General features: G+C 36.6%; 1 protein-coding gene across 1 annotated transcript; it reads right to left on the bottom strand.

Moving 5' to 3' along the window:
• On the bottom strand, positions 1 to 2,684 carry LOC134256017 (magnetosome-associated protein MamJ-like). Its single transcript, XM_062738609.1, has 5 exons — positions 2,644 to 2,684; positions 2,181 to 2,460; positions 520 to 708; positions 303 to 329; positions 1 to 150 (listed from the first exon to the last, which is right to left on the bottom strand). Exons 1-5 carry the CDS (start codon positions 2,682 to 2,684, stop codon positions 1 to 3), a joined length of 687 nt encoding a protein of 228 aa, XP_062594593.1.
• Between the last annotated feature and the right edge of the window lie 8,058 nt (positions 2,685 to 10,742).

Below are 10,742 nucleotides of genomic sequence, written 5' to 3'. Positions count from 1 at the left end.
TTACTCAATCTGTGCAGCCTCCTCCTTAACCAGACTCTGCAAATGCTGAGGTGATAGCAGCGCCACCTCCTCGATAGGCTCAAGCTCCGGCCAATGAAAGGCTGCGACAGGCTCAGGAGAGGGCAGACACTCTTCCTCTAGCTGAACGAGCTGTCTCAGGATCAGGCATCACCTCTAGGGTACGAAGATGACTCGATCACCTCTTCAGCCTGCCTTAGCCTCTCCACAGGCAGCTCCTGTAAAATCTCTGGAAGTGACAGTGCCAACTATTCAGGCCGTTAAGGAGCATCTTCAATTTTCACCATCTGCTTCACCCTGGACCATGGCACCTAAAAAGAAAAAGACCACATCAAAAACAGGAATAGAAATGATAAATATATATGGAATTCAATACAGGTATCTCAAATAAGGGATATCTCAAATACCCCGTTTTTGACGAAGTCGGTCGCCGGTCCCAGTCATATTCTTTATATATATAATAAAAAACACCTCCTGTTATCTCCATCACTGCAAACACACTTCTTCGAGGTGAACAACCTCTGTCTCAAGATCAGCAATCACAGGTTGAGGAGATGACTCGGTCACCTCTCCAACTTGCCTAAGTTTTTTCACAGGCAACTCCTGTAAAAGCTTTAAAAGTGGCAAGACCACCTTTTCAGGCAGTTGAGGAGCATCATCAACCTCCACCATCATCCTGGACTTAAGCACCTAAAACGAAAAAAAGACCACATAAAAAACAGGAATAGAAATGACAATTATTTATACAAGTAAATATCAGTATCTCATATAAGGGATATCTTAACCTGGAGACAAGACTTTTTGTCACCAATATTAATGTGTACCCCATAAAAATGTTTTCCTTTCTTTGTTGTTGCATCCCTGTGCATTGTTATATTTGAACTGCTCTTATTAACAATTTTCTGGTATTCAAGAAAGTAGTTATATTCAGTGTAAATTGCTCGAAAGCAAAACCCCTTCACAAGTATCGTCATTCTGCGCTTGGTGTTAAGGACAGATAATACAAACAAATATTTTTTATGAAAAAGATTTAATATCATGTCACTAGTTTATAAAAGTGGATGGTTCTTGGAATTTATTCTCCGAAGAACTGGAAAATGAAATAGAAAATATTGATATTTTAATAAAAAAACAAATATAGACAAATCACATTCAGTAAAAGTTTACAGGTGAAAACAAATTTCAGAATATGTTATCTTGGCGCTAAAAGTGTAATATAAACTTTAGAAAAATATACCAAGCCAGGTGAATTTTAAGAGGATGATCAAAATTAAAAAAAAATCAGCAATATCACATAGGCTGATTTTTACCATTTAGCTATTCCTAATAAAATTCACCTGGCTTGGTATATTTTTCTTAAGTTTATATTACGGTCGTGAAGATAGAATCGATACGTCGTTGTTTGAATCCCACCACTTTTGAACTTGGAGATCGGTCCTTCGGATGGGGTGCTGGCACGAAAAAAATCCCTCACTGCATAATGGCCCTGAGTGCCAAGTATAGGACAAAATTTGCAGCTCTCCGTCGAGAAGTGTTGGTGTCTCCATACGAGTTAACAATTCTCGAGAGGGACGTTAAACAATATTAAATCAATCAATCGTATAACAGACTAACTGTATTCACCTTGTATATTTTTCTTTCAATATTTGAAACACACTTCATGGTCGAAGTATTTCGTAAAGATTGGACAGCACAGTTCAGGCGGAGTCTGATTTGTATGGGTAATTTTAACTACTTGTGTAACTTCACTAAAAACTACAAACTGGCGCGTGGTCAAACGTACGTTTGAACGTATAAAAGTCTGCATTATTTTATTTAGAAGATAGATGGGCATGAGATCTAAGTACATGTATGCTTGTATGCTCTTAAAGCTTACATCATTTTGCAATAAATAAATAATTAATTTAAAAAAAACAATTCAGAAATAACGATAGAACAAGAAAGCCACTAACTAAAGAGACCTGCACAGTATTAACAAATGTCGCACAACCCTGCTGCTGTAAATCCTCGCCTCTCAGGTTCCTTCACAGGTGATGGCTGCACTAGAAGGGTCTATATCATCGGTGACCCGAGGTTAGAAAGCCGAGGACGACCCACATCAACCTGAGGAGACGGCAGTTCCATCTACTCAGTCCGTGCAGCAGCCTCTTCCTTAACCAAACATGAGGCAGCTGAGGTGGTGACACCATCTCCTCCATAGGCTGAAGCATCGGCCAATGAAAGGCTGCGACAGGCTCAGGAGAGGGCAGACACACTTCCTCTAGCTGAACAAGCTCTGTCTCGGGATCAGCCATCACAGGTTGAAGAGATGACTCGATCACCTTTTCACCCTGTCTCAGCTTCTCCACAAGCAACTCCTGTAAGTGCTCTGAAAGTGGCAGTGCCACCTTTTTAGGCAGTTGAGGAGCATCTTCAACCTTCACAATCAGCTTCAACCTGGACCTTAGTATATAAGATGAAAAAAAAACACATTAAAAACAGGAATATTAAATATATACACAAGAAAATATCAGTTCCTCCAATAAGGAATGTTTCAAATCCCCGTTTTTGTCGAAGTCGATCGCCGGTCCCAGTCATATTCTTTATATATAAGAAAACTCCTGATATCTCGAACACGGTACACACACTTCTTCGAGCTGAACAAGCTCTGTGTCAGGATCAGCCATCACAGCTTGAGGCCATGATTCGGACACCCTTTCAAGGCTCTAGAAGTGGCAATGCCACCTTTGAGGCAGATAAGGAGGATCTTCTACCTTCATCATCAGCTTCACCCTGGGCCTTAGGACCTGAAAAAGGGCACATTTAATTCAGAAATAGAAATGATAAATATGCAAACAAGCTAATATCAGTATCTCAAATACCCCGTTTTTGTCGAAGTCGACCGATCGCCGGTCCCAGTCATATTCTTTAAATTTATAATAAGAAAACTCCTGATAATCATGGCAGACACACTTCCTCGAGCTGAAAAAGCTTTTCTCTGGATCAGCCATCACAGGTTGAGGATATGACTCAATCACCTCTTCAGCCAGCCTTTACCTCTCCACAGGCAGCTCCTGTAAAGGTTCCGGAAGTTGCAGCGCCACCTTTTTTCAGGAACTTCAGGAGCATCTTCAACCTTCACCATCAGCTTCACCCTGGACCTTTGCACTTAAAAAGAAAAAAAGACCAAATTTAAAATAGGAAAAAAGGGATAAATTTATATATATATACAAGTAGATATCAGTATCTCAAATAAGAGATATCTCAAATACTCCGTTTTTGTCAAAGTCGATCGCCGGTCCAAGGCATATTCTTTATATATATAAGAAGAAAATTCCTGATATCTCCACGGTAATCACGGTGGACACACTGAACAAGCTCTGTCTCAGGATCAGCCATCACAGGTGGAGGAGATGACTCGGTCACCTCTTCAGCCTGCCTTAGCTTCTCCACAGGCAGCTCCTGTAAAGGCGGGACCTTAGCATATCAATAGAAAAAAGACCATTTTCAATACAGGAATAGATATGATAAATATATTTGCAAGTCAATATCAGTATCTCAAATAAGGGATATCTCAAATGCACATATACCCCGTTTTTGTCAAAGTCGATCGTCGGTCCAAGTCATATTCAATATATGTATATGAAGAAAAATTCCTGATATTTCCATCACAGTAGACACTTCCTCTAGCTGAACAAGCTCTGTCTCAGGATCAGCCATCACAGGTTGAGGTGATGACTCGGTCACCTCTTACATCTGCCTTAGCTTCACAGGCAGCTCCTGTAAATGCTCTGGAAGTAGCAGTGCCACCTGGTATTATATTTGGGAGGGTTTCCCGCAAGAAAACATCTTCCATACTTCCAGGGAAACGACCATCAAATGATGCTAAACAACTGACTGAGAGTAAGAAATCTATGATAGACATTTGCACACAAACTTGAGTTTCGTAAAGAAATTTCAGTAAAAACCCTTAAGAAATTTAGAGAAGGTGCAGTTGAAATTGAAGAAACCACGGTTGAGAAAAGAGTATTGTGCGACAAATATATTCAAGAAGATGTAAATACTTAAAAAATTCCAAGGAACTTCTAGACAATTTAAAGATTTTTATCAAAATCAACACCTTAAGGTTTCGTCAAAGGTCAACATGTCCAAAGATTTATTTTTACAATAGCCCCAAAACTATGTAAGGTATAAAGTTAAAACTTTTACAGTTTATAAATTATTTATTGATTAACAGATAGAAAGTATCACTTGATAAAAAAAATGCTTGGAATAATATTTATTGTGAAAAATTCTACTTAAAAATGCATATATTTTCCAAAAAATACACCTAATTAATTCCATGCTTTTAGTGAAAACCATCATTGCAGAAACAAAATATGTTTATCAATGAAGGGCAAGTTGGACTTGGATAGCCTCTGGAAAGTTGTTTTCCCTGTTTATTTTGTCCAAATGTTAAGACTTGAAAGTGAAAGTACACTGCAAATGGCGGATTCTATAGGGGTCTTGTCTTTACACATGTCATGCTTTCAATAACAGCCTTTCAGAGACCATTTTTCACGTCCAACTTGCCTTGGCACACAAGTAGAAAGATTACTTTTACTTTCAAAATGCTACCATTCTTCAATGATAAACATATATTATTTCTACAATGTTGGTTTTCACAAAAAGGACAGAATTAAGCAGGTGCATTTTTTTAAAATATGCACATTTTCTGATACAATTTTTCTCAAAAAATATTTTTTTAAAAAATATTTGTTATCAAGTAATACTTCCTATCTATTAATTAGTGATATATTTACAAAATGTAAACGTTTTGACTTCATACCACACATAGTTTTGGAGCAATTGTAAAAATAATTTTTTAGATATGTTGACCTTTGACGAAACCTTAAGATGTGTTTGTGAAACACTATACGCCCGGCGAAAACACATTGATCTTGGTGTCATGTAAAAGAGCTTAATTAGTGGAGTGTGCATACCAAATATGAAGTCTCTTTGTCTCATGGTTCAAAAGATGTGGCGAAGGTTAAGTTTGCAGATAAAAGAGACAGGACAAAAACAATATGCGCTCTCAATCTATCGCTCTGGGCGCTGATGAACTTAACTCAAACTTTCAATTTTATACACTAATCCACGATAAATTATAAAGTATTAATTATCACTGACAGCTAAAAATGGAACTCGTAATTTACTTACCTTTTATCAAAATTTTTTTTTTTGTTTGAAAAACTTTCTGGTTGTACACGCTTATTATCTGAAATTGACATAAATGTTAGCACACCTGATTTTATATTCATAGGATGCAAATTTTGTTAAAAAATCTTGTTCAAAAAGGGGGGGCTACAAAGTTTGTCCTAATCTCGTTATTAAGGGTTATTGAGCAGTGAGAGATTTTTTTCGTGCCAGTGGGACCTCGGGTCATACGGTTTTTTCCGAAGGACTGGTCTCCACGTCCCAGTGGGAATTGAACCAGCGACGTAAGGATCGACTCTGCAGTGCGAATCTAGAGCAGATGCTAAGACCACTGCTCCACACGGGCGACTCGAAAAGAAAATACTTGCTGTGGCCTTCAACTCGACAGTTATATACATCGACGACGTATTGTCAATTAACGATGGTTATTACCGTTCTTATGTCGATACGATATATACCGGTGAACTTGATATAACTAACAATCCGTGTCTGCTCTACAGTTGCAAAGTACGGAGTTGATCCTTACGTCTGAGTCCCAATGCGGGACGTGCAGACCAGTCCTTCGGATGAGACGTATAAACCGAGGTCCATTGTCGCAGTAGGTGCTGGCACGAAAAAGGAACTCCCTGGTCAATGGCCCAGAATGCCGAGGTTACGACAAAATTTGCAGCTCTCCACCAGCAAGTGCTGGCGTCTCCATGTAATTGAAAAATTCTCGTGAGTGACGTTAAACAACTTATACATATGGTCGATACAATGACGTCAGCAAATACAATATATTATTCATTTAAATGCTGAAAATTTTCATACTAAATTGTTAGTTTATTATTTACACACTGAATTGACAACGGGTTTTCCTGTTATCTCTCGATCATGACAAGCTCACGGCGGGTGTGACTGGTCGGCAGGGGATGCTCACTCCATGGCAACTGATCCCACCTCTAATGTTTTGGCGGTTAATGTTTGCTCAGTTTCTAGTTTGTAATGTTTTATGGAATACTTAGCTTGAATAGTGTTCGTTATAACCATACATTTAAAACAGGTTTATAGTTCTTTATTAAAAAGAAAATAATTGAAAAATGGATTGATATGTCTATTTTAAGCATGTGTTTAACTATAATTGTAATAACACATTTTCTTCTCTTTGAATGACAATGGTAATATAGACTTTTATTTGTCGTCAGATGCGTTATCAAAGCATGCACAAAAACCAGCAAAATACAAAATTAAACATGTAGGGCGAGAAAGCGGAAAGTGCAAGATTTGGCGTGAATGGAACTAATCCGCGCCATACATCGGCAATACTTCTGACAGAAATGATTTCTTGTTTTTACTGAAACAGAATGGCAGTGTCCATTCTGTTGCTTACATTTTGTAGAAGGAACTAAAAAGCTTCACTAGAAGACTGAACCGGCTGTAAAATCGGACCATGTACTTAAATTTCGCGTACGATGGTGAACTGAGACATGTCAGGTCCAGGGATCGGTGCAAACCAGCAGGAGGAATAGAAGCTATCGTGTTAACGTATGTACCAAATAGTTTGATATTTGACGTGAATAATATAAATACATAAATGACATTATTTTCAACATTTCCGTGTTATATTAAGATCTAACTTGGGGATAATTACAGGTTGAGAATAATATTTGTGACTGTGTAACTGTTAATGGCCAGGATAAGTGCCACCACAAAACATCGCTTCTGTTGTATGGGTATATATTTTTAAACATAAAGAAAATGTAAACATAGACGTCGGAATCCGGAGGCCTAAATCCCCACTTTTTTTGCATACATAGACATAATTTACAGATCTAGAAATTCTTCAAAGGAGGGAGAGGGTGAAGAATTAGAGGAGTTATTATAACGTAAGTTTTACATGTACTTAATAACACTCAATATTAGACAGCGTTGAGTATGGTTTTTAAAAGTTGGACGTTGATCAAAACAATACTTGTACTTGGATTACCTAAAAAATTTTGAAATAGAAAATAAAATAAATCTCTTAACCCGAAAATCCTATTTTGTATAGGGGATTGGGTTTCTTTATATATTACAGCGTTAGTCTTTCACCAAACTCATCTTTCTCTCCATTTTTTGCAAATCAAAAGGCGTGGGTTGCCACCCCCCCCCCCCCTGGTCTGGATCAGCCAGAGATACAGGCATTGGAATTTTTCTTGCTTTAACCTCCCCCTTTCAATTTGCTTTCGACGAATCTTCAAAAGTTGGAAGTGTGAAGCCCCAAAGAAAACAAGGACAATGGGTGAGTTATTTCCTCCAACACCAAGCTCCGGGGTCATGGAGCCAAAACTAGCAAATTATAGGTATACATGAATTATGTGAATGTAAAACGAAAAAAAAAGAAAAGTTATATATCCTAGAGATTTTTAGAATCCATCTGTATTTTATAAAAGAATAAATTATATTACATGACAGGGCAACATCAAGATCAGATGATGAGCGAGTTTTGCAATATTTTGGAAACAAGTGAAATTCAATCAACGCATATGTAAGTACAGCTGTGTCAATATGTGTTACATTATGACCAACTAATATTATATAGGGTCTTTCATTTAAGTGAGATATTCTATAAAATCAAGCAAAGCAACATTGGGTAAAAACAACTTGTTCCTCAACTTGGAGAAATTGAATCTAGTAATTCTGGATGCTTCTTTACTTATAATATTACTAGCTAGGTGTGACATAATTATTATATTATTATGCAAAATTTATAGAGCGCCTTATATAATAAACACAATTACTCTAAGGCGCTGTACAACATAGTTAAAAATACATTTATAAATACAATATCAGAAATAAAAATTTTGTTGAATAGCATAAGAAAATAAAATTTAGTATTGATAACCATTATAAAAATATTTTTGCAAAATAATGATTAAACGATATCAAAACACGAAAGCACTGCATACAATAGCGCATAAGAAATATCAGAAGATTAAAAATAACCAAGTAAGTCAGAGATCTTTAAACATAAATAAATAAATAAAAACAGTCTATATTTGACACATAAAGATAAAAATGTAACCGAATGCTTCCCTAAAAAGATGAGTTTTAAGGTCAAGATCTAGTAAATGAAAGGTGCCTACAGATTTAACAAATTTGAGAAAGAAATTCCTATATTGACGCTTTACAACTTTAGTTTGGTCAAATAAGGTGTTTCGGGGAATAATTTGTAGGTAAACAAGATGAAAAGCTGTATTTTAAACTGTCATTTTCAATGAAAAATTAAGAAAACCAGTCAGGAATATGGGAGTTTTTTTTCATAATCGACAAAGGAAATATATCCACATTGCCTACAGTCTCTCAGAAAACGGTAATTAGTATGTTCATGGCCTCTTCTTTAAATCAATATCAAATTTAGTATAGGTATCCGGTTTACTTTTCATATGATTTCAAATTGAATGTCATAAAAATACCCTATTTTCTACATAATTCTGCTAAAGCCTTAAAGTACGGGAAAAAGAAAGTTGAAAAAATTGATTATGATGTTATAATGGATCTAGCATCAAAAAATTAGTCTAAAGTTATTTAGTAGATCTTGACCTTAAGATGTTTTTTAAAAGTGTTCAAAGATGGGCATAAAACCAGATGTGGAGGTAAAAGAGTTCCAGAGGGATGCAGTGGCCGCGTCAAAACGTCTATTCCCATAAGTTGATGTTCGACAGCGTGGTCTTTGCAGTGACAGCTTGTTTGCTGATCTAAGGGAACGACCAGGTTGATATACGATGACAAGCTCTGCAATGTTTTCTGGTGCTATGTTGTGAATTGCTTTGTACGTATAAATAAGAATTTTGCACTGGATGCGTACTGGATAACAACTAAATTTAGAACCATCTGATCCCACAGCAGCAATTTGTACTATGTTACTAGTATTGTGCGCAAGGCCTGTTGTCTCTAAATCAATGACGACATAATTAACTTCTTTTTTATATATAAGAAGTTGAACATAAGCAAACCAGGCACGTAGCATCGTTTTTGAAAGGGGGGGGGGGGGCAACCAGAGGGGGGGGGGGGGTAGTGGCCAATTTTTTTTCAAGGCCAACTTCCTTTCGCTTACAATTTTTCCATAAAATACTATATATCATTGATATCATTATACATGGTAAGAAGTGGGGGGCCAACCAACCTTTCAATAGATATTTTCAATAATAAAGGTAATGTTGGGAAAAAAAGTGCCCCGGCCCCCCTGTTGCTACGTCCCTGCAAACAGTAAAGGGTAAAGATAAAAATTTTGAAGGAACAGTTTTGCTTGCATTCATGCATTTGTTTCCACGTCAACTTTTTATTTACATGACGTAGTAACTCCGCAAATGACGCCAGAACCTCAAATATTTTTCAACACAGAAATCAGGTTTTTGTTCTCGTGATAAGATCGGAAAAGTGCTGTCAACGGCCACCCGGAAAAGGTGTAACTCGTAAAGCACTACGAGCGATAGATAGGATTATACAATGTATATGTAAATAAGTGGTATTCAATAATCCAAAAGTGAAAAAAAAGAATTAGATAGATTATACTAACAGGATCAGTACGTGATGGTCTCTGCTGACAAAGCAGGTAAAAACATAGATTCATTATATAAATTGTAATTTAGAAGAACTTGGATTTATTTCTACAAGTTGCTAATCCAACTTATACTCATAGTTCCCTTTCTAAGAAATTCTTCGAAATCATATGTCAGTTTTGAATATTTTTAATATCCCAAAGAACCAAACTGAATTGTAGAAGCATGATCTAGGGGAAATTCGGGTAATTTCGGATGTTTTTTGTAACTTTGAACTTTGACCTGGTATAGATAGTTTTCGATGGGCCTAATTTTAGCAAAAGTTACCTCCCGTTGGCCGCCATATTGGAGGTTGACTCGGTGAGTTTTCCTCTTTGTCTTACTAAGTTTAAGAAAATATAGCAGAAATATTTGGTGGAAAATCGTTATAAAATAATTTTTTTGAAATAAAAGAGGCTTCCAAAAATTTATTTACTTCAGAAAAATAATGATTTCTAATTCAAAATCGCAAATATAAAAATTTAAAATTGGTTGAACAATGAAGGAATATGAACATTTGGACCTCCAGTATGGCGGCCAACGGGAAGTAACTCTTGCTAAATCTAGGCCAATCGAAAACTATCTATTACTAGCATACTATTATGTCCTCAGAGCTCTTCACCAATCGCATCATCTCGGGTCTTTCCGTCAGAGGTCGGAAAAACCTCGAATTTATTAACATCACCGGATGTTAAAAATTTATACATCTTCCTGTATATTTCAAATATAGGATAGACAGATTTAGAAGTCCGTTCTATAGTATATTATAAGTAATATCATTACATTGAATAAAGTTAAACTCCATATTCCACCGATAAAAGGTCTCCATGCATTTATTTAAAAGATCGTGAAAAGGGAGGGTTGTCATGGCGTCTACTATATACATTCGAGGTCTTTTCCGCTGGTCGGAAAGGCCCGAGAAGTTGCGATAGAGCTCTTCACTTGTTTCTTTCAATATCAAAGAATTCCAGAACTCTTTGTTAGCAGAAA

Source organism: Saccostrea cucullata, unplaced genomic scaffold (genome assembly GCF_032062105.1).
Source record: "Saccostrea cucullata isolate Sc308-1 unplaced genomic scaffold, CSIRO_AGI_Scuc_v1 ctg2735, whole genome shotgun sequence".
Classification (NCBI taxonomy): domain Eukaryota; kingdom Metazoa; phylum Mollusca; class Bivalvia; order Ostreida; family Ostreidae; genus Saccostrea; species Saccostrea cuccullata.
This window is presented reverse-complemented; position numbering and strand designations above follow the sequence as displayed.